Source organism: Thermothelomyces heterothallicus (assembly GCF_042370625.1).
Source record: "Thermothelomyces heterothallicus CBS 202.75 unplaced genomic scaffold P884_scaffold_1, whole genome shotgun sequence".
Classification (NCBI taxonomy): domain Eukaryota; kingdom Fungi; phylum Ascomycota; class Sordariomycetes; order Sordariales; family Chaetomiaceae; genus Thermothelomyces; species Thermothelomyces heterothallicus.
In genome coordinates this window covers 1,817,555-1,841,657 of record NW_027192562.1, presented here as the reverse complement: position 1 = coordinate 1,841,657, position 24,103 = coordinate 1,817,555, and the positions used below count along the sequence as shown (strand labels likewise).

Here is a 24,103-nt window from a genome sequence, read left to right as displayed (position 1 = left end):
GACGGTGAGCGCTGCGATCTGAATGCACCAGCCCTTGCGGCTGGGCGGCGTCCAGCGTCGAGGTCCAATTGACAGGGCCTTGACCGGCCCATTGCTTCTGACCCCCCGCAGTCTGCATTGTGGGGAGCTCCGTACAGCCCAGTGGAACATTCGCCGTGCCAGCAAAGAAGCCCTCCAAAGATGTGGGTCCTGCACTGTTTAGCGTATCCACGCTCTTGGATGCCCGCATCCTTAGCAGGGGGCCTCGTCAGGACCACGAGGCGCTGCCGTGACCTTCCCTTCCGAGTTGCTCTCTGAGAACTTCCGAGTTGTGAATGAAGCAGATGATGTTCCCTCACCTGCTCGTAGTGCAGTGTGACTGCTGGTACCTGAACAATCATGGAACAACCTTACTACTAAATAGGCAGGAGTCTTGTCTTCTGCACGTACGTGCTGCTCCAAAGACCCCAGGGGGAGGCGTCGTTCGTTATCGATAAGAAACCGCTCTCTCAACAGGTCGCCTTCAGTCGCCATCGACACGATAAGTCGTTGGATCTCCGGCGCATCATAACCCCCTCACAGAAACAGCGAGGCCATCCAAAATACGCTGTTCTCTAGACGTTTCCGGCAGAAGTGAAACCATGTCCCAACCAGCATGTTGTACCTGCGCGTCCCTGCTCCCGGCCGTGCCGCGTGTCTCCGGCTCTTCCCCGTCTGAGAAGCCCGTACCCGATGGCAGACGTCTAAGTTGCTGCGGTCGTATCATCTGCGGTGTTTGCATACATGTGGGCTTCCACACGCCAGCCGTCCCTTCCTTCCCGCTTTTCAGACCGGGCTAATGATTCCCTCCAGAACAACCCCCGCTTTTCTAGTTACTGCCCCTACTGCCAAACCTCAGGCGCGCCTCTTCCCCTCAGCGACCGCTTCGAGGTCCGGCCGAGGCGAAGCGAAGCGGAAGCGGAATTGCAGTCAGAAAGCCATCATCCGCCTCCATATTCCGCCATCGCCCAGACAATCAAGGTCAAGCACAACGCAACCGAGCCAGCAGACCCTCCACCACCCTACTCCCCCTCCCCCCCCACCATCTCCTCGTCGACGCCCCGACCCAGCTCTCTGAGTCAACCACCCGCGATAGACGAGAAAGCGACCGCCCCCACCGGCTACACGATCCATCACCTTCGCCATCCCCCGCACCCGCACCCGGACACCCTGGCATCGCTCTCCCTCCGCTACGGCATCCCCCTCCCCGTCCTCCGCCGGCACAACAACCTGCCCAGCGACGCCGACTACCTGCTGGCCGCTCGGAACACCATGCTGATCCCGACCGCGTACATCATCACCCCCGCGAGCGGCGAGGCGAGCCTGTCGCCGCACCCGGTCGAGGACGCGGCCGAGCGGGAGCGCAAGATTATGATCCGGCGCTTCATGGTAGCCTGCAAGGAGGCCGACTACGACGCGGCGGTTGTCTACCTGGAGGAGAGCGGGTACGACTTTGAAGAGGCGGTCGCGCGGCACCGTGAGGATGCCGAATGGGAGCGGAGGAACCCCTTACAAGCCAGCCAGAAGAAGGGGATGGGGAGGTATAGGAATAGCAGGAGCCTGTTGTCTAGGGATAGTGAAGGAAGTGGAGGAGGGGGACGAGGGTCCCTATTAGGTTGGTTGAAGGGTCGAGAAAGAGCTTCGAAGGATTGGAGCCGGGGATGAAGCAAAGGAAGAGTAGAAGCTGTAATTAAGGGTACAAGCCGTTCTTCCTGTTCCACTTCCACTTAACTTAACCTACCTTCTGGTAGATAGAGGGGTTCCAACGAACGCGGAAAACAGGTTTCCCGCTAATGTGACATTAAACGCCGATTCCTCCTAGAGCGCCGCCCGCTTGCAAGTCATAATAATACACTGCCCGTTCCACAGTCCAACACACATGTCCATCTTGCTCGTCATCCATCTCAGAAAGCAGATCGTGTCCGAATGTCCTGCAAAGTTGGGTTAGCATTTCCCTCTCAAAGCAGATTAGTAAGGAAGGATGATCAAGCATACCGAAATCTTGCGCTCGATTTCCCGCACCGAGCGGTCCAGCTCGCCAGCAATCATCTGCTTCTTGTCGTTGGGTAGCAGACTAAACCTCTCGCAGAGATCGCCGTCGATGACGCCCTTGACAGGTACATAGTATCCGCGATAGATCAAGTGGTCGCGCCCCGCGAGCGGCGGGTCCTCAGCCCGCATGTGGCTCTCCAGGCTCTGGAAGAAGTCCACATCCTCGCGGCTGACAAACGGAATCAGCACGCCGACGGTGCCCTGGATCCCGCTCCACACCAGCACGTCCTGTCCGCCCACTACCAAGTTGGTCTTGACAATGCTCGTGGGCAAATCCTGCGTATAGAAATGCACCATCAGGTCCAAGCGGTTCGGGGCGCCATGGAGGTATTTACGGGCGTGGAGCAGCTGGATTTCGGAGCCCGGCTCGTCGCTCTCCTGGCTGGCTCGTTCGGGGCAACGAAGAATCCAGACGTTGCCGAACTTGTCGCCGCCAGCAACTGATTCGTAATCCACCATGGTGGTGCACGTAGTCCACCTGTTGATGGTGTCATCGGCAAAGACCAGCAGCTTGTTGCTCTCCGGCTTGTAAACGACATATGTTACGCCTTGTTGGACGTCACCCACGATGATCCGGCTGCCCTGAGTCTGGAGCGTGACAATGAGTTGCGGCGCTACTTCCCCTTGCGCTTTTCTGAGCAACTGCCGGAGACCGAGATCGTAAACCCGGAGCATCTTGCCGATGCCAGCAAGGAGGCGCCCCTGGAATGGAATTAGAGCCAGGGGAGGCTCCTCGACCTTGGTCTTGTGGATGAACTCAAGCTCCCTGCCATCCTCGTGGAACCGGTACACATGAATGTATCCTTCGGTGAATTTGCGTGGGTTGAGCACCATGTCCTTTCCGGTTCCGACAACGAGGAAGCTCTCGCCTTCTTGACTGGCAAAGGGAACGACGGCGGCACTCACCGCTGCCTCGTTGCCCTCAAGGTCGATCCTTTGCAAGACTTTGGGCTCGTCACCAAGCGGGTCCACGATGCTGATGCAGGATGCCCATCGGCCCGTTGCCCGGGGATAACCAAAATCTTCCGGCGGCAGAACCGTCGCATCTCCATTGACGGCCCCTGACTGAGCTAGGAGTTGCGCGCGCAACTCGGGCGGTATGGTGTTGTTGTCGGATTCGATAGTGTAGAAGTACGGCTGTTCAGGATGCTTCACCAGCCTCTTTGGGGTGTAGGTGAGTGGGATTGACTTCTGAATCATGGTTTCGCCCAGCTTGTCAATTGTGAAGATCCTTATTGACCAGTCAGCATATGCCGTGAACCGAGAATGATCGTAAGTGTGCTAGCGAAAACGCATGTTCTCAGAAGGAACAATTGATACAACCTCGGTTGTAATCAAAACCTCATGGCGCATAGCGTAGGTATCCCTTTTCTCATCATGAAACAGGAGTCAGAGCAAACAAAAAGGCCGGACTGACCTGAGGAAATTCGCATGGATGCCGACCATGCCTTCCAAGCACTGCTCGCTGTTGAAGTTCCAACCATACTCAAGCTCGGAATAGTTTAGCGGCGTCATCACGAAGTTCTTGGTAATAGGATCGGTGTAGCCAAGCCATGGCCTCGAGCTGAGCGCGAGAACGCACGCCTGGTTCTGCACAGAGACCTGGAACAGCTTTGTGGGCTTCGGCCCAAGAAACTTTTGCCGCGTGTCGGTCAGCTCGCCGGTCACCTCATCCAAGACGGTCCTCAAATAGACTCCGGAATGAAGGCCGATATGCAGGTACAACGTCATGCCGCCGGTTGAATCCTCCATAGACATGATGGAAAGCGATGATGGCGCCGATGTGAGGGCCTGTATGGACTTCATCTCCAGCGTTGACTCGGGATCAAGGCTGAGAATGCGAACTGTGCAGTCGTCACAGCCAACAGCCAAGAACGAACTTCGCCTCAGCCCTTCGGGCACCTTGCCAATGCTGAGGGACGTCACCGTGCCAGACATCTCTTTCTTCTCGTCGTACTCGGCAAGAGACCCATCGGCATCCATCTCAAAGTAGACAATCTCGCCAGAGCTCAGGGCGATTACGACCTGGTTCTCGTTCGTCGCAGCAGCAACGATTGATCGATGCTGGGGAGCCGGCCATTCGTTGACGCGCCCCTGGACGATGTGCCGAATACCTTTGGGGTGCACCTGTATTAATCCCTCCTCACCCATTTGCTGGACAGCCAGGGTGGGCACGCTGGTCAAGAAACCGCTTTCAGTGACTTCTTCAACCGTCTCCCCGATGCTCAGGACAAGTGTTGCGTTTGTGAAGGACAGCACGATGTAGCCGTCATACTCATCATACTTGGTGAGCTTGGTTGTCCAGACCGCCGCTGGCGTGCCCGGCAACTCGGACGCAACAATTTCCGACACCTCCAGGCCGTGCTTCAGCATACGGAAGGTACTTCTCGCCCTGTTTCCGCAGACCGCGTAGATCTGTGGCGCATCTTCGCCAGTTAAATTGGCGACCTTGCAGTCGACCAAAGGGTTCATCGAATCGATGCTCTCCACAAGCACCAAGTTCTCCAGAGGGCGAGGGCGGAAATAGACGGGGTTATACGATGCCCGAGGGTCCGTCGGGAAGTCGTCGCTTGTGAACTCCTGCTCGTCGTCGTCGTCCCCAAGCTTCTCGAACTGGTAAAAGTGGTGGTTACCAAATTCGCTGGCTGCGAAGAGGAAGCCACTCTTCAGGATGCACAAGCTCTTGGCGATGGGTATCGTGTCAAAGTATTTGATCTTGAGACGACGAACCTCGCCAGTCGGGTTACCATCGTTGTCTTCGACCATGTCTAGTGTGACCTTCATTAGATCGCCGTCTTCTGTTTGAAGCAGGAAAAAGAAGGCGCCTGCGCTGCCCTTCAGCTTGTGCATCACACCCGAGACAATGGTGCGCTTCCTCTGCGGATCCTCGGTAGCACCGCGACGCCTGGGAATGGGAACGCGGAAGGCTTCTTGGTTGGAGTGGCGGTACGTGATATTCTCCTCCCCACAGACTAGGACACCACTGGGGCCATCGTTGCCTCCCGGAACCTGGAAAAGGAGGGACGAGGTCGGGTCGACAACGTCCGACCACTTGCGCACAACGTGGTTCAAGCCCAAGTCAAGCTCGTAGTAGACGAGTTGGGCCTCGGTCTCCTTGGCTGCCTCGCCTGTCGGGTCCTGGTCGGCTTCGGTGTAGTCGATTTCAAGGGCCGCAAAGACCGGGTTGGCATAACCGACATCGAGCGCGACGAGCGACAAAACCAAAACGCCTGGCTTGTGGGCTTCAAGCGGCGACGAGATGGTCAGCTCAGCTTGCGCGTTTCGATTCAGGACGTAAACCAGCTTGTTCTTCTCGATTGAGGCGATCAAGCACGCTCTCCCTTTGGGGTCGGCAGCCAGGTACTGGCCCGGCACAACGCGACGCACTCCCGACTTCCCAAAGGTCTCGAGATGAATCCGCGAGAATCTGTTCGTCTTGGGCTGGTACTCAACGATGGCAATGCGGCCGGAATCTGTGGCGAGGATAATGTAGTCTAAAGGTGCAGACGCGTTTTAGCAAAGTTCGGCGCACAGAGGCAGGTCCGTGAGCGGTCCGCAAGCCACCACGCGTTTCTAAAACCAAGATCATCCCGCCAGAGCTGCGGAGCGGATCGAGAATCACTAACTGTCCGAGAAACGGTGGGTGCGGGTGGTTGGGCGAGGATACTCACCTTTGTGGCTGCCGGCAAGGCGGAATGAGGCAATGGCTCTGATGATGCCAAAAACGTCATGCGACAACAGAGTGTTGACCTTGCCCTGCCTGGGGTCGGGCTGCAACAGAGAAAGGCGCGAGCCCGAGGCAACGATGATTTGCTGCTCCCTAGTCCCCGAGAACTGACCCAGCAACGCCTGCGTAATGGTTGTTGGCGGCTGGATCGTCAGCGAGTACAGGAACATGTTCGATGTCGTCGCCATGATTCCCGGGGGTGCGCAGAAAGCCGGCGCGGCTTTGCTGTGTTGGAGGGGCGCTGCAGCCTTGCGACTGTTGATGGTTGGTGTTTTTTGCTGGCTCGAAGCAAGCTCGAAGCAGCGGGCGGGAAAAAAAGAATCGAAAGCTGGAGCTGGCCAAGTGCCCCAGCCACGTCTGATTCTGCAGGCGCGCGTTAACTAATCCGTAAACTGTGCCACAGGCTTGGTCTCAAGTGGCTGGTGCTGCCCTGATTGGGCCAGGCGAAGCCATCGGGTAACTGTGGTCCGCGTGCAGGTCGGCATCTAATCCGTACTCCATACGAGCGTTGAAAAGACCCATCGTCAAGAACATTGGTAACACCACCCGACCGAGAGCGAGACTGCGATGGCTCTCCCAGCAGAACTCGCAGCGCGCTCAGCGCTGTCGAGGATTTGCACAAGGTGCTCGGTGTCACTACAATCTCGAAGCGGGCTTGCCATCGGCTTTCTCCAGGTTTCCCGGCAACAACGACGGCCGCTTTCCGGAAGGAGCTCCGGGACAAAGCAGGTCGGTGGCATTCCAGCCTCTGTTGCGGGAAGGAGCTTCAATACCGCGCCCGCGCGGTTCTCCTCCGGCGTAGCGCGAGCCGAAAGTAGCTCGACCGTCTCCAGGTCTCCGTTCCAGTCAAAACCGGTTCTGGCTCCAGACGAGCTCTTCCACTCCTTCACGAATTCCCCTATTCCTGATATTCGAAGGCGGGCGGCCTTTATGCGACAGCATGCCCGCTGTCCTCACCACGACCACCAGCCAGGTGGCGGAATGGCGCCTGCGCATGTCGATTTTGAGTGTCCCGACTGTGGCATTCCGGTCTATTGCAGCAAGGAGCACTGGGCAGACGATTACGAGGCGCATCTCCAAATCTGTGACACCCTGCGCCAGGTCAACGAGGACGACCACGACCTCCGGTCTGGCCGCCATTTCCCCGAATTCGAATATGCGGGCGCGCAGCTGGAAGAGGCGTTGGTCAACATGAGCAACTGGGACACCTTCCTGTACACGCGGCAGTTTAATGCCATCAATGATGACCGGAGCATGAGGCAGGCAACGAGGCTGCTGACGTATCCTGTTACGATCGGGAGCATCCTTCACGAGCTAAGTCCCTACAACATCAAGCCTGGCGGCAGGCTTACCCCTGAGGGAATCAAGAGTCTTAGTGGTAGGTAGCCCTGGCGCAGGTTTCCGTATCTGAATGAAGAGCTGACCCATGAAAGCTCTACGGTACACTCTCCACCCGCCGCTGACGGGCGCTGGGACGGACGTGAAGAAGCTTCGGGTCGAGGCACCAGCCGTCCGCATCTTCGTTCTCGGCGCCCGAGCCGAGTCTTCACTCCCTCGGGACGTCTGGATCCAGCTGGCCCATCTCTTCCCCCGTACCAGGATACACTTGATCTTCATCGGTCCGGAGAGCATGCTCAACAGAGACGATGAGTTCCCGCTCCCTCCGCGGACTCCGACGAACCCCTTCGGCGCCATTGTCGAGGACCGAGTATGGCCGACCCTGAAGATCAGCACTATTGTGGATTACTATCACACGATTCACAAGACCGGCTACTTCTACCCTTACGACCCGTACTTTGATTGTTTTGTCATGTTCCACCCCGGATTGGGACACCCAGCCAGCTCGCACGAGTGGGAGGAGTCGCTCCCGATGCTCTTGGAGACCAAAGCACCCATCATTGTTACCGGTTACACCCAGGAGGACATGGAGCGCGATATCAACTGGGTCAACAAGACGGCGGCTGGAGAGTTTGACGTGCTGTTGGAGCCTGGTGAGAACAGGTTCCGCAGTCTGCGCTGGGACCTGAACGATCTAGACCCTCAGGACGTTAGCGCCGGCAACTGGGGCGTGTGGGCTTTCAGGGGCAAGAGGTGAGATATGTTCCTGGTCATCGTTGCGTTGCCATCCGCTTACAATATCCGTTACAGGTACGAGACTACCCGCAAGTCTGCGGATGATTAAGTGTAGTATTTTTTTTTTTTTTTTTTTTTGCCCAGTTCATGAACGACTCTCTTGTACTACAAAAGGCTGGCCTACTTTCTCGGCCATTGTATAAAGAACTGATGTACCAAGAAGTGGGCATATGACAGTGCGTATATCCGTTCATGCGTCATTGCCCTTTCCTATATTTGATAACGACGAGAATCCGGTTCTGTTTGATCACGGTGCTGTTTGTCTGGAAGGCTCCGTTTGATGCCGGTCACGGCTACGCCAGCCGAGTCAAGGATCGCGGTGAGACTACGAAGTATTCCGTACTCGTCGAGTTCTGAATCCCTAAATGCTCCGTACACGTGCGTCCGATTAGCAAAGAAGTGGATGCTCTTTTCGGTCATCGCGATGTCAAATTGGTGTGGAAGGTTTCGGTTGAATAATACTGAAAGTGCCCACTGCTGCTTCTCGCTCGACTCTCTTCTTGCTTGACCTGCTTGATTGCTTTTTCGCCTTAACCCTAACTTACACGTGTATGTATTCTCTTTCCTGCTCCCGTATTTTTATTTTTGCCTTTCTTTCTTTTTTGATTGTTTTTTGTTTTTGTTTCTTTTTTTCCTCTGGCTACTTGACGTTCATGAAGTACAGATTGGGAAAGATCCGTTACATGCACAAGGTATAAGTTACACCGCCTGCCATTTCGGAACGAAGGCGTAGCAGAACTAGTGCAGGGCCCCGATTTCGATAAGCGATCTGGCCACCGCCTCAACATTAAGTGCCTGTTCCTCGGACTGCGACTGCCCAAGAAAGGGCAACGCTCGCTCCGATACAGGCAGCGAAATGCCACAAAGCGCCCGCGAAGAAAGCTGACATGACGGCCAACTGTTCCCAGCTAGAGTTTTCAGCGCCATGACAACCACAGCTGCCCAACCTCCACCGGCTCGTGTCCCGACTCCTCGGCCGAAGGCATCCCGCACCTCGAGTCTCGTATCCGAGTCCGCGCCAGCAACCAAGTCGCGACCCAGCCAACAGCCTCACGCACCAGACGAAGGTGCTGCAAAGTCACAGCAACCAGGACTGCCTCGCCGTGGCGGCCGCCCTGCATCCGCCGATCCGCTCTCGGATAAGGCGACAGCATTCCTGGTCCGCCGCATCCTCTGTCCCCAGCAAGCCGATAAGGGCAAGGGCTCGCCAGATTCAATCGAGGGCCTGTTGCCGCCCCTAACGAGTCGCAATGACGTGGACCTGCAGCTATACGCCCTCATCGCCATCATCCTGCGGGAGTTCGTCCAGAGCTGGTACGCCAAGATCACCGCCGACGAGACCTTCGTCGCCGAGATAGTTCACATCATTGCCCATATAACGCGCGCTCTCGAGCAGCGAGTGAGAACGGTCGACCTGGAGAGCCTGCTCTTCGACGAACTGCCCGACCTTCTCGACAAGCATGTCACTGGTCCGTCCGCGCCGCTAGTCATGAACGAATAAATGAACCCGAGTGATGTGGCTGACACCCCAGGGCCCCCAGCCTACCGAATAGCCCACGATCCCATGGCGCAAGCGCCAGTCGCGACAGACCCACGCGAGGTCTATCACTCGCTGTGCCCGCTACCAGCCCTCTCCCCGGTTCCCCGGCCAGAGGACTCCAATAGCGTCGCCGCGCAGGCGGAGAACGAAGCAGCCTACCGCCAGCTGCTAGTCGATGCCTTCCTGGCCGTTCTACTCCCTACTGAAGACCTTCAGAACGGTTGTCTGACGGCCCTGGTTGGCCAGATATTATCGGAGCTAATCCTTGGTAATGCGGTAGCCGACAGGCTTTCCCAGCCATGGCTCATATGGGAACTCCTCATCATCGCGGCCAGGGTGGTCGGGGCCGGGGCCGGGAAGGGAGCCGAGCAACAGGAGCGCTCACGGCGACGGAGCAACACATCTTCGGACGTCAGAACGCGCTTACGCCACTCGGTCCATGCCCTGTTCTATACCTGTCTGCAGTGGTGCTTTTTCGCCGTCACATTCATCAGGACGGTCTTCACGATCCTGATGACTTCCGGCTCATTGCCCTCGCGGGTTTCTCACGGTGAGAGCGCCAAGGGGGCAGCCCAACGCGGAACCACCCATGAGGCTGCCGACCCTGCTAGCCCTGCGGATCTGCACTCGCCCAGGACGCCTGTGCTGGCCTTTCGATGCTGGTCGGCTCTATCAAATCTTGCTGAGGTGGACATCCGAATGCCGTGGCTACGCGGCGCAATCTCATTGTTGCAGTGGATTGCCGTCATGAGGCCAGGGCGAGTCGCCGGCTTCGACAGCGCACTTGACAGGTAAGAGAGAGTTCTGATTCTTTCCATTCTAAACACGTTCCTCTGGCGACGTGGCTTTGCCACGCCGCATGCGCTTCCCGTCACTGGATCTGATTACATCAGTCCACACTGCGAATCAAAATCAGTTTCCGGCAGTCCGAGAAGTTGCAAGTGCAACGCAACACGGGAGATTCGCAAAGTTTACGAACAAGCCTTTTTACGCTTCACAACCGGCTGTTTCGATTTCCTCACAAAGAGGAGGTCGCTAGATGCAGTGCATCCGCCAACGCTTGACTGGCGCAAGGCCTTCCCGGTGGGGGGGAGAAAGTTTGAATGCAGTGCTACACACCTCCCACATGTCATGCGGCCAAACCGGCGACCCGCAGCAGGACGCTTCTTATCGTGGGCCTGCCATTGACAGCCTGCATATCAATTTTGAACCAATCGCAGCGCTCTATCGCCTTGGTAGGCTCCGATTGCACGAGAGGTTCGCGGGGCTTCGCCCGATGGTCCATCTACGAGCTCTATTTACGCGCCGCGCTGGAGACAGGAACAGGGGTCCAAGAGCCTGGGCGACAGTGGAATCATTCCAGCCCCCGTCTTCACTTGAATCCACAGGAATCCTTGGGCCCTTGGCTTCTGTGCTTCTTACCGTCTCACGGGCCGCCGTTTGGCCCGCGTTTTCTTCAACAAGATCGCCGCGGTCAGGCGCTCCCATGTGCGGTTAGCATTACGGAGCATCTCTGGGCAAAAATGGCCGAGGTCGTCTCAGTTTGCCGAGCGGATGACAGGTCACATCATGAGACATTGGACCCTTTGCACGCTCCGCTAGCGGCTCAGCAGGGACGATCTCTTCTTCCGGGATTCGTGTCCATCCATTGTGGCTTCGCGGTGCATGAACACCGGCTGGGGCCATCATGGGAAAGCTCCTCCACGTCGAACATGACGCGAGAATTCAGATTCTTGTGGCCCATGCTCCCCTGATCCCCCGCATCCCAAGTTGGAAGCACTGACTTCCTCGTGCGAACAAGCCGCTTCAGCCGAAGCGGTACTCACTAGCCTTGCCCAATCCTGGCGGCCAGTGCCGCGCTTTCCATCTCGATATTCATTCCGCCTGTCTCGGTCTTTACCGCTCTGGATCATTTTTGTCATCAGCTTATCCGAACGTTGTCCCTGGCGTTAATGTCCAGATTTGTGTACCAAAGTACTCCGGACACAACGCCAAACTCCTCCACCTCTCCCCCCTTTTGCCCACGGCTTCTTGCCCGTGCTCCCCCACGCATGAACGATCGCAGATGAGCCTTCCCCCCAATCCCCGCCTCTTAGGGCGACAAACGGGACATAGCGTTCCATCATGCTCATGATTCAATGACAGGTTTCTATCTTACAGCATTCAGCGGCACATCTTAACCGCGGCCAACCTGCCCCCACTCCTCCGGGCCGTGAGGGGGGCCCTCTTCCCTAACAACATGCCTGCCGGCAATCCGACACTCGTCCCTCCCTCTTCCAACGTTGAGCTTCGCGCCCTAAGACGCAGGTGCGCTAGCGCGCTTTGGGCGCTTGTTCCGAAGGGGGTGGGAAGGCTGTATTTTGGCGGTGGCCTGCTGCGAGCTAATCCCGTTTTGACAATGAGCAGGGTGAAAACGGAAGGATCTGCAGATTCGAAGACAGCTGCGGTGGGCAAGCTGGACAATAACGGCAAGGACACGGACAGGGGCAAGGGCCGTCCTTCGTTCTCATTGTCCTCGAAAGAGGACGTCGCCAAGGAAAAAGCAAGCGCCGTCGAAACGGTGCCAATACAAACAACGCAAGCAAGAGAACAAGAACGGCCAAGATCTGGATCCCAGCCCCGGTCCCGGCGGTCCGCTCCCGTTCCGAGGCCGAAGACCGGCGGTCAAGGTTCTGCTGCTGCTAGCGCTGATCCGCCACGGCCGTCGCCGCCGCTGCCGCCATCCAAGACCTCAAGTGCGAGCGAGGAAGCAAGGACCGGCATGGCGCCTCAGGATGACGAGAAGATGTCTCGCCAAGATAGAGACCACGACCACGATGATGTCCATAACGATGATGATGATGACGACGAAGACGACAACAACATCAACGACGACGACGACGAGGAGGAGATCCTGACGGAAATCGAGCAGTGCATTCTCGACGTGTTTTCGGACGCTTACTGCAACAAGCATCTCGTCTACGGCGTACTGGAGCTCATCCTGGTTCGACTCTTACCGGAGTTGACCGAGAAAGTGACCCTGGAGCTCTGGAAAGAGCGTATTTCTGTGTGAGGTCGTACTGTAGTCTCTCGTAGATTTCCTGACTGCATCAAATTTGAGAATGGGCATGTGTGTCTCGGAGTGCAAAAGACCGCCGGGTTTGTGATTTGCTAGTATCGCCTCAAAACGAACAGGTTTGGTTGGTTGAAGCTGGAGGTCATGGGGTCGCAGTTCTCTGGGCAGCATCATGTCGCTGGACTTCCTTTTCCAGGTAAATGCCTTCTTTGGCGGTCTCTCCCCCCCCCCCCCTTTTACCCATCCTGCAGATGCAGCTTGCACGCCCCAGTTCGGTAAAAAACCTACTCAAATCCAAAACGGCGTAGCCCACATGTTTCCTACCACTGATTGAACCATCTCGATATATTCCAGGATTAAGCCCGTTCATTTCCCGTTTCGCCCTCAGTTACCAGCATTCATCCACCTGTCCAACCGACCAACCGGGACACCGGATAGAAAACTAACAAGAAATAAACTGTGTCCTCAACAGCACTCCCGACGGCCTGCACACTGCTCGCTGGTTTTCCAGCTAGACCATTGCGTGTCCGTACCCTGCTCTTCTTGCCTTCGCCCCTCCCCATCAAAACACCCCCTTTGAAACTCTCCCCCTTTTTCGTTCATCCCCCCTCGGGTTCCGACTCATGTGCCCTGCCTTAGATACACCCTACCCACCGCACACAATGGCACCAAAACCCAAAATCAAGGAGAAATCCAGAAAACAATAATGCAAGAGGGTATGAGAAATGCAGAATAGTATACAAAGAATACGACAAAGGGCATCACATGGCAGACGTTGGATCTTACCCCGAACCCCTTCCCCAAAAGATTGGGGAGAAAGAGTTGAGCATAGGAAGAAAAAAAGGATTGATGAAGAGCAAATCAACTTCCGAAATAGCCAAAAACGGCAATGCTGTAAAGACGCACAATGGTTTCCTATCTGTGGGGTCGCGTGAGCGTCAAGTCTTTCCGGTGACGGAGAGATATCGATATGTTGTCGCCAGTGCCTGAGATGGGTATAAAAGTGCGAATTTGGGTTGAAAGGCTGTGTCGTGCGTCGAATATCGCGGACTCAACTCTGGTGCCTAGTCTGTCCCCAAGACGGTAAGAATGGCCGGGTTATTCACGGCCGTACGGCTGCCCCCAGAGGCCTCTTTTGCTCTTCTCGAAGCCTCGAGGCTAGGCATAGACAAACCCCCTATGCGCTCATGGTAGACTCCATTTTCATCATGACGGGTGGTGCGTTGGGCATTTCGCTGTCGCCCTCGGGGATCCGTGACAGCCCTCCCATCCCGTGGGCTGCAGCCTTGGTGACCTGACTTTGGTGTAGGCGCAGCTTCTCAGTTAGCCTCACGACGGCCATGTACTCGTTCTGGTCCACAAGTCCACTGGCATTTGTGATGAAAGAGAGCAGAGTGTCGGCAGCCCTTCGTGCGTCCTCCTGTGTCGGGGAGCCTGGGGACGAGCCGATAGCACTCGAGGTGACGGGAGTCGCTGATGAGCGGCCGGCGATGCTGCTGTTGCTGCTGCTGTGGCGGAGCTGAGGAGGGGATACTGCATGCTCGAAGCCAAAGATCGGCCCGCTACTTGACGACTCCAGGGCCGACGACGGCGCAGTGGACGGGACATGATACTTGGGAGTTTCGGGCTCCGTCGGCTGTGCTTGGTTCAAGTACTCGAGATCGAGAGTGGGGAAAGTTTGGCTGCGTGGTCGCTGAAAGCCGGCACCGTGGGGCTGGACCTGCCTGCCCTGGTCTGCGGGGAGGAATGCTCCAACGTTCGGGTCCGGCGAGAAGTTGAAGGAGGCAGTAGGGCTTATTGCGCTCCCAGAGAAGGCCGGCGTTGCCGCATCGGTAAAGCTGCTAGACAGGGACGTCGTGCTTTGTGAATTCGAGTGCCGGTAGGTGCTGTCTGCCGCAAAGCCCATAAGGTGGTTCATGTTTTCCTTCTCCCCGTCGCTCTTACTCGCGGATAACGGGGACGGCGATAGGTGGCCTGCCGGGGAGGCGGGGGAGATGGCGCTTTGCGGTTGGGATGGCGCCAGCGCCGGTGAGCCGGAGACGCGGACGCTGTCCGGTATGTTGGTCTCTGACGCACGGCGCGTCAACTTGCCTGAGCCGATGCCGTGTTTGGACATGAACTTCTCGAGCCACGCCGAGCTGGTAAATTCCATAAGCGAGTCGCCGCTGGCGAGGGACGTAAAGGCGAGGGCCCTCTCCTTCAGGGCCTCGCTCGTCACCGCGATGCCGTTCTTTTTGGCTTTCTGGACATAATTGATCAATGCTTTCTCGACGTTGGCGCCCTTCCCCTTGCTGCTGCGCTTGACGGGAGAGCTACTCCGCTCCTCCGAGTTTAAGTACTTTTCCTTATTTCGCAAGACCTTGGATACGGTACTGACGGCTGTGTCAAATCCGGAGAGCGCTACTAGAGGCTGGTGGGCGCTGCGAACTCACCTCCGCTCAACGCCGAACCGGGCGCCAATGTCCGTCTGCTTCGCGGTCGGATGGTCCTCGGCATACTGACACATGGCCCGGCGGTCCTCGTCCGTCAGGGTCTTCCTCGGCTGCGATGTGGTCTGAATGGCGGGCAGCTTGGACGTCTTGAGCGGCGCTGCGATGGAAGGGATGGGGACAGGTGGAGCGGAGTGCGGCGGGCCATAGTTGTTCGGATTCGTCAACATGCTCGGCCATGTCGCATGAGACATCATGAGCATCGGGAGCTGCGTGTGAGTCGCGGGAGACTGCTGGTGAAGGGGCTGGGGCGGAGGGGGCGGCGGCGGCATCCTCCCGAGCGATTCTGAGGGCAGGCCATGAGTTATGGGAGGCATGAAGCCATACCCGGTTCCGTAGTCCGGCATGGTGGTCTGATTCTGAAAGGAACTCATGTCGACCCAGTTCTCAGGAGCATATGTGTTGTTGGGCGAAAGGTGGCTCTCCTGGTCCACGCCCACAGAGGGTGTGATATGGTTGTGCATGGTGACGGGGGCTTCGTCCGACTTAGACGAGAGCGGTCGGCGGCGCGAGGGGACAAAGACAGGCAGAGTTACGTCCTCTAGTGGTGGGATTGGTTCCGCGAGCAGCCACTGACTGTGTGAGGGGCCACACACACTGAGAACTCCGGCACCTGTGGGGATCAACTCGTCCGGAAGGGATGGACAAGACAGGTTCAGGAGGCGGCATGCATGATACGGGGGGTTGTCGAGTACCAATTGGTCCCTGGGATCGGACATGCAGCGGCCTAGCCGTCAACGAGGTTACAAGTCGGGGGGTGAGGGGAGAGTAGCCGGGTACCCAATAACACAAATACCAAAAGGCCAGCGGAGGTAGCGTAGCGATTGCAACAGCGTTAGTGGGGGTTGGCCGTTCGGCAGGTCGCTCTCTCGACGGGGAGGGCGAGCTGAAGGGTGTCCGCAAATCCCGGCCGTCGGAGCAGAAATGGGCCCCGGCTGGAGAGGGCTGGTGAGGCAGAAGGCGGCGTGTGGTGACGGGGGTCTTGTGTAAGTGGAAGGGTGTTTGTATATAGGTATGTACCTGAGGTCGCCGCTCTGTTGGTGACCCCAGCCCTCCTCTTCAGGCCGGAAGGCTTCTGAGTCTGAGCTGGCTCAATGCCGAGTCCCGGAAACGGGAGAGTCCCGTTCAAAAAAGAGGACGCCCAATTCGTACGGGGCGAACGATGGGGGCGATCGACACCGGCGACATGGAGCGACAGCAGCGATGGTGCAGCCGGAAGCAAACAAAAGACGATGAGCCAGTGGCAGAACGGCAGAAAGCTGCGGCACTGGGGCAGAGATAGGTCAGACGTGCAGAAGAGCAGGCATTTTTTGGTGGAGGAGGAGGGCGGCCCCCGGGCGGCATATGTATGTTAGGAAAACAAAGTCTGCTGAAAATGCAACGCGTGCGTCTCCCGGCAAGGGCCCAGGGTCCTGGCAGCGTGGGAGGGCACCGGCCACAAACCGCAGGCAGGCCACAGAAGCCACCAAAAGAGGCACTGGGCTGCTCAGGATTCCCGGGCACGAGCACGGGAGGATGTCCGAGGCGAGTGGGGGCGCCCAGGGAGAGAATCCAAGAGGGCGTGAGGCGGGGCGGGACAAGGGCTTGCCAGTGTGGATGTTGAACAGGGATCTGAGGGGAAGCTGGAAGCTCAGCGAGGCAGCGGCGGATGGGCCACACGGCTCGAGTGGAACAAGAACTGCATTCCAGAATGGGCGCAGCGAAAGCGCCGTGACCATGCGCCGGGCTGTTGACCGGCGACCTACTGGGACCCTTCGTTAGCGTGCTAGAAAGAAGAGCTCGTGATCAGGATGCTTGTCCGTCTCTTGTCCGAGTCGTCCCCGTCTGCGTTTCCCCGAGACTTTCGGGGTGTTGAGGAGAGTGTTCCCTACCGAATCTCGATCCATACTGTGCGCCAAATGCCTGGCCAGATTCAAAACGGTACGTACCGTCTCTTAACACGCCGCGCTACTTAATCTCGACCGGACAAAAAAAGCAACGCTGAGGCTTTTCCAGTACCGTTATGAGCACGCTCTGTTGAAACACGGTGGCTGGATCGCAGAATTGTCGAGTACTCGCTCGGCTCAACACCCTCGCCGGAAGAGAAGATGACGGGATTACCCAACTGGCATGTGGCCGCGCTTGTCATTACAATATGGATATTTGCAAGAGCGCTCCACGGTGCAAAAGCGGCAGGCTCGTGTCCGGCCCGTCGTCGCGCACCGCTGCACCTTAAATTTCCGTCTTGGAAGGCCCGCGCCCTTGCGTTCCTACCACGTCCACCGGTGGTGCCGCTCGCGGCTGCCGTACAGAGTAGTGAAGATGCAAACCGGGCTGTTGATGCGGCACGCGTTCCACCATGTTCGGCAGGAATGGACAGTTGCGGGGAGCGACGACCACAAACCGGCAATCTCCCCAGCCAGCGACTCCTTTCCACAACGGGAGCGACCCCCGATTTGCGCTTCTTTAAGTCCTTGATAATTTAGACCAATTTGTTCTCTCATAGTGTTTGCAAAGCAAAAATCCAGTGAAGAGGAATCAGAGTAAGTAGAAGGACGTATATCTCCTTGCAAACCAAGGTTCCGTTCGTGCGTTCATCGGTTAACCTTCTCCTCACCGATCGTGACGTCCACCCACTGGAACCTTGAAACTGGAAAGCGTCAGAGCTTGAACTACACTAGATGAGGTGGGGCCGCGCTTGCCATCAGGCTCGGGCAGCTCCGCCCCCCAGGTACCCGGACCCACAGGGATGCGTCGTGCAAGGACAGCCTGGCCGCATAACGGGCCCTGCGCTGCGGCCTTCTTCTGGGGAAAACCGTCTTGTCTCGTCTCGCACGCCGTTTTTGGCAGCAAACATGGCATGGCGCCCATGCGATCGACCGCGTTTATCGAGAGCATGTGAAGGGAGCCCGCAATTTTAGTCCACAATGTTGAGGATTGAACACGCGTCGGCCCGCAACAAGACGAGTACATAGTGTACATACCCTGCACGATTTCGTACCGCAGTAGTGTACGGGCTACTGCGTACGGAATCCTTAGGTACCGCGTACGGCTCCCGCAGCCAATTGGGACTGGCGCCGCTCTTTCACGACCATCAGCCGTCGCCTGCCGCGCCTCTCATCCGAGACCCCACGGGGAACAGTTAGGGATCACCAAAACCGCACTCGATAACGTTAATCAACAGCGATTTTCTTACCGTTCGACCCGCTGTGCGCCTTTTGTCAGCTCCCGAGACCGTCCACTCCTACCCGACTCTTCGACTACAAGTAGTCACTGCAACTTCCTGGCTGCTCGGACAGCAAGCACAATAGCAGACACATGACCAATGACGGTCGCACAGGCTGACGGAAGTGCAGCCCCGATGCTCATCTTGACAAGGGGACGAAATCTGGGTTGCAATTGCTCCCAGGCGGCCAGGGTGTTAGTGCCTTTCTCAATACACTACGTACGTAGTACGTCCGTAGTGTCCTTTTTCTGCGAGAGAAATCTTTCCGGACCATCCCAGACCATCCAACGGCGTTGAAGAGATGCGAAACGGGGGTTGCCATTGGACCGTAATTTCCGGCTTTCTCCCCCCACCATTGGGCAGAAAATAATTGTGCTCCAAAGACACGGCCCAAGCGCATGTAGCCGGCGTCAAATCCCACTGGTCAGTGTTCACCACCGCCCCGTAATTATTTCTCAACGGACGGGAAGAGCCCAAGAATGGCTCGCGCGGCGGCGTCCGGGAAAAAAAAAAGAAAGCCATGTCGACGCCACCACCACCCGTCACCACTTGCACATAGCATACTTTTTTACGTTGGCAGGCAACGAGGTATCTTGATACCATGTCTTCGGAATTCTTGCCAAGGACATCGCTCTTTCGACAACACCAGTCGGCGTTCAACAAATGGGCTTGATCGAACCATTGGGAATCCGCACTGTCGTCGTCCGCTCTACGGATTACACTACGGAGTATCAACCTTTAGTGTGAGCGCGGCAAGACCAATGAAATGAAATGATCAGCTAGCAGTCAGCAAGCCGAGTGGAGCTGATATCTCGGGGCGATCAGCTACCGAGACTGAACCAGCCGGAATACTACGATTCGCCATTCAAGGCAAGATCATGCTTGATGTCAGATGGCTACCGCTTTCGTCCAAGACAAGCGCCCAGCGGCCAGTGTCCCCGAATGTGGAACAGCTGCACTCATCCATCGCTCTCTCTTGTTGAGCTTGTTGGTTGAAACGCCCCGGCCAAGGCCCCACTCATGGGCAAGCGATCCTTATCCAACTAGTACGTACAGTACCGTGTAGTTAACTATGTATTTGTCTGGACGCAGTACTTCGTACGGCAGCTCGTGCCCATGTACCCACTTTCTCATCGCCCCCTGGTTCCGTTTTGAGCGCTCAGAAAACGGGGGAGGAGGATCTACGACGTTGCATCGCGCAAGCGGCGGCATGGCGACCATGTCCAAGAGGGCCGATCCGTTACGAGCCATTCCAAGGCCGACTCCACGCTCTACTACGGATACGATGGACTGACGCCAGGCCCGGTGTGGCGACGACAACTGGACATGGGGAACCAACCTGGGACCAACAGATACCGAGTTACACATGCCACTACCAGGCGTCGCGCATCACAGCTGGCTGTGTGCCAGAAGGCTATAACTACAGCAACTAGCCGCCGTAGTCGCCTCGGCCAGTGGCATGGCACGCAACGGCGCCCATGTTTGGCCGGATTTTCTAGCCTCTGACCTCCAGCTTTTGTCCTGCCGTCCGGTACATGCCTACATCCAGGACCGTACCTCCCGCCCTGGAAAGGAGTACCACTCCGTACCATGGTGCTTCTTGGCCACGGTGCTGCCTGTTGACGCTTATACGGAGAATGCTCGGCCACAAGGGACGCTAATAACCATCTACCCGCTCACCCCAGCTCGTCTATCTTGGGGGCTAATAAAGAAGGGGGGGGGGGGGGGATAAGGGGAAATTCGGCAGGAAAGCATCGACTGACACCCGCATCGATCTCGGTTGGCACGCGGCCGAGAAGAGCGGCATAAACGCCGCGGCTGCGCTCAAGACAATCAGCATCCGGCAACCCGCGACGGCCGTTGCTTGGGCAATTTGAAGGTCGTGTAGATCATCCCCTTCGCTACCCGGTCTTGCAATGTTGCTCCCAGTCGCGCGCATGAATTCGCCTTCCACGTCGAAGCGACAACGTCTGGAGCTGACAGTTGCACCCGAAACGCACGTCATCAAGACTATCGACGGAACTTGTAGTTATCTGTGTCGCCGCAGTATGCATCATGCAAGGGACAATTTTCTCTTCCCATCGCTACCCAATTTTGAGAGGAGAGCCCACACGATCCAAGATTATTAGCGCCGTTAACGGTAGACCCATTGTCAAGCCCGTGACCAACCATCCTCTTCTTATCGCCGTCTTGTCTCTTGACTACATCCATCCATCCATGCAACCACTACCGCAGTATTTCCATTAGGCACGTATGTATGTATATATGTACATACATGCAGTCCTCCGTAATCTGCATATACATATGTCCCTTCCAGCAACGAACCCGTGGCGCCCTCTCTACAAGTAAACCCTCAATCGCGCATGGCAGCCTACGCCACCACCAGTGAAGATAAGATACATTCCCCCAATGCTGACCCTTCTGAAGGGCTCCTGAAACGCCGGCTGCGTAGCGAGTAGGTCCAGGATGCCGATTTGGGGGGGCGCGCGCAACCCTGGGGGGGGGGGGGGAGGGGGGGGGGTAGAAGCCTGGTTCTCCCCCCCGGGACCCCCCCCCCCCCCCCCCTCCTTCTTTCTTCCTCCCAACTACGGATCAACCACCCACCACCAGGGGCGATGCTACGACGAGAAAAATAAGCAACGCCCAGCACTGTACGGATTACGTGCACACATATATGGATGCCGCGGTATGCAAATGCATGTATGTCCACAACCACAACTTTGGTGGTGCAGAGGGCGTGAGCTAAGCGCCGGCGGGTCGTCTGCGCAGGCCGGCCTCTACGGAGCAGGGCACCGCCGCTCTCAGCCCTATGCTGCAACCAACCGTTTGGCTTGCGCCTCGTTTCCCTGCCAATGTGGATAACTAGATTCTGGGTGAGCCCGGGATTGAGACGCGAGATCCACCCTCAATGTTGGGAGTCTTGTGGTCCGACGGACGCCTCGCTACCATGCAAGTACGTTGTCAGGAGAATAGTTATTATGCTCCCTGTAGTAACACACGTTGAATCCGTTTTTTTTTTTTTTTTGCGGTTGGCGCTCCCAAACTTATGGGCCAATAATAAATGTAATGGAAGCAATGTAATGGAAGGAAAGTGCGGCGAGGGGTTGGGACACACTTTATCGGATGCGATCTCCAAAAGACGTAACTAGGCGTGGATATGGCATAGGTCTTCCATTTGGAACGCCGGTCATGCTTGTGGTATATGGCCTGCATCCGAACCGACGCCATGTACTTCATGGGGACGGTATCGTGGTAGGTCTTTCGTAAGACGTTCCAGCTTCCGTCAATCCTTCGTCACCTCATCGATCCTCCACCCCTTTTCCTGACTCTCCCCCTTCCCAGTGCTCGACCCGACGCCTAGACACGCAGAGCTCAACCGCTGGTTCGGGCTTGCTCGGCTTGCACAGCGTGCCACGAGCTGGAAGCTCCAGCTGCCACAATAGCAGAAGGAACTAGTCTTCTTGGGCCAGACAGGGAAAGGAGAGCGTCAGCCACCGCTCACACTGCTCCAATGGGTTTCCGTCAGCATGGCTCGCTCGATCCCTGAACAAAAGGGGCACGGCGCCGTGCAGATTGACCAAGGCCGGTCATGCGGCGAATCCGAATTGGTGTTCGCGATGGACCGACCGGCGGCAATTCCGTTCGGACAGACGCTTTAACGCTTGATGATGGTGACTGAAAGGGGAAGGAAAAAATGGTCAGCCGGGTGGACGTTGAGACGCTTGGTCCGTGACGGGAAAATACATACCGACGTCCTCGTCTGCCAGCTCATGAGAGAGGCCAACTCGCTGCGGCTGGTGCTTGACCGACTTGCCATAGACAATGGCTACCTTGAACTGCTCAACGATGCTCTTGTGGATTTGGTTACACTGGACAGGCAGATTAGCGTCCCGTTTGACTTTTTAAGAAGAGTCACCGTCGGGAGAGGGCTTACAAAGTCTTCTACCGTGCACTTGTTCGCGCGCAGCACGACGGGCGCCGAGTAGTCTGGCAGCTTGCCTTTGGGCTTGGTATATACCCGGACGAGATTGAGTTTTTCCCACCTGCGTGACGTTAGCAGTCAGCTACGCTTCGGGGTGAACCGTACAAAGGGTTGTCCGCCATACATAACCTCCAGCAGCTCGTCAATGTTCCACCCGTGTTCCGAGCTGATGGGTACCGAATTTGGAATGCGGTAGAGCAGGTCGAGCTCCTCGATGCTGATGCTGTCAATCTTGTTGAGCACGTAGATGGCCGGGATGTAACTTCGACTCTTTGCCTCGAGCACGTCGATCAAGTCGTCGATGGTGGCATCGCAACGGATGGAGATATCCGCGGAGCTGATCTTGTACCTGTCAAACTTCGTCAGTTTTCCATTCTTTTCTCTTTCCCCCTTATTTCAGGGGCCTTTTGGGTCAAAGGCATAACAAGATGGTTGTACGCACTCGCTCATCACCGCCCTGATCTCGTCATGATCAATATGCGTCAGGGGCACCGTGCTGCTGATGTTGAGCCCGCCCTTGTCCTTCTTCCTGAACGTGATGTTGGGCGGCTGCTTGTTGAGCCGGATCCCAAACCCCTCCAGTTCGTTCTCGATGATCCTCTTGTCGTGGAGCGGCTTATTCACGTCGAGCACGATGAAGATCAAGTGACACGTCTTGGCAACCGCAATTACCTGCCTCCCACGACCGCGGCCGTCCTTGGCACCCTCGATGATACCGGGCAGGTCGATGATTTGCAGCGGCGCGCCGTTGTAGACTACCTGGCCGGGCACGCTGGTGAGCGTCGTGAACTCGTATGCGGCAGCCTCGGAGTGCTGTCCCGTCAGCAGGCTCATCAAGGTGCTCTTGCCCACGGAGGGGAAGCCAATGAAGCCGATACTGGCAACGCCGGTGCGTGCAACGTCGAAGCCCACGCCGCCGCCGCCGCCGCCGCCGCCCGACGGGGTGAGGAGTTCACGTTTGAGCTTGGCGAGTTTTGCTTTGAGCTGGCCGAGATGGTATGATGTGGCTTTGTTCTTTTGAGTCCGGGCCATCTATTGGAGAACAAAAGGGAGGAGTGTATTAGGACCTGGGCGAGATTCGCATGATGGGGCAGCGGGGCAGGCAAACGTACTTCGGCCTCGATCTCTTTGATCTGTGGCGAGCACCTGTTAGTGCTCTAAGCTCAAGCAATGGTCCGGAGAAAGATGGAGAGAGTGTAACATACCTTGTCTATTGTGGTCGCCATGGTTGCGGTGTTGTGCTGATTCTACCTGTGGGAAGTGCTCTTTCTGCGCTCTGAGGTGGTAGTGGAAACGGCCGAGCTGGATGGTGTTGGGTTGTTCGAACAGCTTCGGAATGGGAATTTTGGTGGTGGGGCAAAAGTTGATTCAAGGCGGGCCCGGAGGGCCCCACAATCCCGGTTGTGCAACCACTGCGTAGTGCGGAGGACGGAGCACGGAAAAGTGCTATAATGGCAAAGGCTGCCCCCACAGTTCTGCATGTCGCCGCAGGTCTCCTCCCACTCAATACGGAGCCTAAAGACAAGGAGCACAACTTTTTGAGATCTCAGGAAGACGTACCGCAGTACTGTTGCGTAAGGTGAACGATAAGATGCTTAGTCATGGGGCTTGCTCGTTGGCATATACTTCACGTTACGTACAAGTAATCCGTACATGTGAAACCTCAACCCACACGCAAACCAAGACCGAGTGCCCCAAGCCACCGTCAAACTGGTGGCAAAACCGCCGCGCTCCCCCCCCCCCCTACCCCACCACCCTCCAGACCGCGAGGATTTCCATCATGAGGACCAACGCGAACCCGCATGAACACTGTATGTACATCTATAGCCGTAACACCCGCTCCTCCCCAGTAATCTGATGAAAAATACGACCACGGGTCGCGGTTCCCAGGGGGCAGGCCTC

At 56.9% G+C, this 24,103-nt stretch overlaps 10 protein-coding genes across 10 annotated transcripts; 6 read left to right on the top strand and 4 right to left on the bottom strand.

Annotated features, from left to right (window-relative positions):
* Positions 1-368: 368 nt before the first annotated feature.
* On the top strand, positions 369-1,713 carry P884DRAFT_281868 (uncharacterized protein). The gene is made up of 2 exons (XM_069443570.1): positions 369-764; positions 832-1,713. The coding sequence occupies exons 1-2, from the start codon at positions 621-623 to the stop codon at positions 1,681-1,683; spliced, it is 996 nt and encodes a 331-aa protein (XP_069301853.1). The 5' UTR covers positions 369-620; the 3' UTR covers positions 1,684-1,713.
* Positions 1,714-1,922: 209 nt separating this feature from the next.
* P884DRAFT_274149 (CPSF A subunit region-domain-containing protein) lies at positions 1,923-5,985 on the bottom strand (the record flags this gene model as incomplete). Its single annotated transcript, XM_069442681.1, has 4 exons — positions 1,923-1,949; positions 2,014-3,301; positions 3,488-5,564; positions 5,742-5,985. The coding sequence occupies 4 exons, from the start codon at positions 5,983-5,985 to the stop codon at positions 1,923-1,925; spliced, it is 3,636 nt and encodes a 1,211-aa protein (XP_069301852.1).
* A 336-nt stretch (positions 5,986-6,321) lies between these two features.
* Positions 6,322-7,985, top strand: P884DRAFT_234629 (zinc-finger of mitochondrial splicing suppressor 51-domain-containing protein). Its single transcript, XM_069439917.1, has 3 exons — positions 6,322-7,175; positions 7,231-7,888; positions 7,946-7,985. The coding sequence occupies exons 1-3, from the start codon at positions 6,365-6,367 to the stop codon at positions 7,977-7,979; spliced, it is 1,503 nt and encodes a 500-aa protein (XP_069301851.1). The 5' UTR covers positions 6,322-6,364; the 3' UTR covers positions 7,980-7,985.
* Positions 7,986-8,855: 870 nt separating this feature from the next.
* P884DRAFT_295952 (PXA domain-containing protein) lies at positions 8,856-10,265 on the top strand (the record flags this gene model as incomplete). Its single annotated transcript, XM_069444374.1, has 2 exons — positions 8,856-9,399; positions 9,472-10,265. 2 exons carry the CDS (start codon positions 8,856-8,858, stop codon positions 10,263-10,265), a joined length of 1,338 nt encoding a protein of 445 aa, XP_069301850.1.
* A 700-nt stretch (positions 10,266-10,965) lies between these two features.
* P884DRAFT_253715 (uncharacterized protein) lies at positions 10,966-11,406 on the bottom strand. The gene has a single exon (XM_069440827.1). It carries the CDS (start codon positions 11,390-11,392, stop codon positions 11,156-11,158), a length of 237 nt encoding a protein of 78 aa, XP_069301849.1. The 5' UTR covers positions 11,393-11,406; the 3' UTR covers positions 10,966-11,155.
* A 303-nt stretch (positions 11,407-11,709) lies between these two features.
* Positions 11,710-12,522, top strand: P884DRAFT_188804 (uncharacterized protein; the record flags this gene model as incomplete). Its single annotated transcript, XM_069437390.1, has 1 exon — positions 11,710-12,522. One exon carries the CDS (start codon positions 11,710-11,712, stop codon positions 12,520-12,522), a length of 813 nt encoding a protein of 270 aa, XP_069301848.1.
* A 4,344-nt stretch (positions 12,523-16,866) lies between these two features.
* P884DRAFT_8503 (uncharacterized protein) lies at positions 16,867-17,578 on the top strand. The gene is made up of 2 exons (XM_069446124.1): positions 16,867-16,934; positions 17,010-17,578. Exon 2 carries the CDS (start codon positions 17,102-17,104, stop codon positions 17,477-17,479), a length of 378 nt encoding a protein of 125 aa, XP_069301847.1. The 5' UTR covers positions 16,867-16,934; positions 17,010-17,101; the 3' UTR covers positions 17,480-17,578.
* Positions 17,579-19,979: 2,401 nt separating this feature from the next.
* Positions 19,980-20,328, bottom strand: P884DRAFT_253712 (uncharacterized protein). The gene has a single exon (XM_069440826.1). It carries the CDS (start codon positions 20,274-20,276, stop codon positions 20,121-20,123), a length of 156 nt encoding a protein of 51 aa, XP_069301846.1. The 5' UTR covers positions 20,277-20,328; the 3' UTR covers positions 19,980-20,120.
* Positions 20,329-21,874: 1,546 nt separating this feature from the next.
* Positions 21,875-23,427, bottom strand: P884DRAFT_266090 (P-loop containing nucleoside triphosphate hydrolase protein; the record flags this gene model as incomplete). Its single annotated transcript, XM_069441996.1, has 7 exons — positions 21,875-21,894; positions 21,968-22,088; positions 22,154-22,262; positions 22,326-22,550; positions 22,644-23,233; positions 23,314-23,334; positions 23,407-23,427. The coding sequence occupies 7 exons, from the start codon at positions 23,425-23,427 to the stop codon at positions 21,875-21,877; spliced, it is 1,107 nt and encodes a 368-aa protein (XP_069301845.1).
* A 284-nt stretch (positions 23,428-23,711) lies between these two features.
* Positions 23,712-24,103, top strand: P884DRAFT_8476 (uncharacterized protein). The gene has a single exon (XM_069446120.1). It carries the CDS (start codon positions 23,793-23,795, stop codon positions 24,057-24,059), a length of 267 nt encoding a protein of 88 aa, XP_069301844.1. The 5' UTR covers positions 23,712-23,792; the 3' UTR covers positions 24,060-24,103.

Excerpts from the sequence above, each read along its gene's own strand:
- P884DRAFT_281868 (XM_069443570.1), top strand. The coding sequence starts at position 621 with ATGTCCCAACCAGCATGTTGTACCTGCGCGTCCCTGCTCCCGGCCGTG. Across the intron at positions 765-831 it reads TCTGCGGTGTTTGCATACAT|AACAACCCCCGCTTTTCTAG; the intron begins GTGGGCTTCCAC and ends GATTCCCTCCAG.
- P884DRAFT_234629 (XM_069439917.1), top strand. The coding sequence starts at position 6,365 with ATGGCTCTCCCAGCAGAACTCGCAGCGCGCTCAGCGCTGTCGAGGATT. Across the intron at positions 7,176-7,230 it reads GGGAATCAAGAGTCTTAGTG|CTCTACGGTACACTCTCCAC; the intron begins GTAGGTAGCCCT and ends GACCCATGAAAG. Across the intron at positions 7,889-7,945 it reads TGGGCTTTCAGGGGCAAGAG|GTACGAGACTACCCGCAAGT; the intron begins GTGAGATATGTT and ends TATCCGTTACAG.
- P884DRAFT_253715 (XM_069440827.1), bottom strand. The coding sequence starts at position 11,392 with ATGACAAAAATGATCCAGAGCGGTAAAGACCGAGACAGGCGGAATGAA.
- P884DRAFT_8503 (XM_069446124.1), top strand. The coding sequence starts at position 17,102 with ATGACGGGATTACCCAACTGGCATGTGGCCGCGCTTGTCATTACAATA.
- P884DRAFT_253712 (XM_069440826.1), bottom strand. The coding sequence starts at position 20,276 with ATGATGCATACTGCGGCGACACAGATAACTACAAGTTCCGTCGATAGT.
- P884DRAFT_8476 (XM_069446120.1), top strand. The coding sequence starts at position 23,793 with ATGCTTAGTCATGGGGCTTGCTCGTTGGCATATACTTCACGTTACGTA.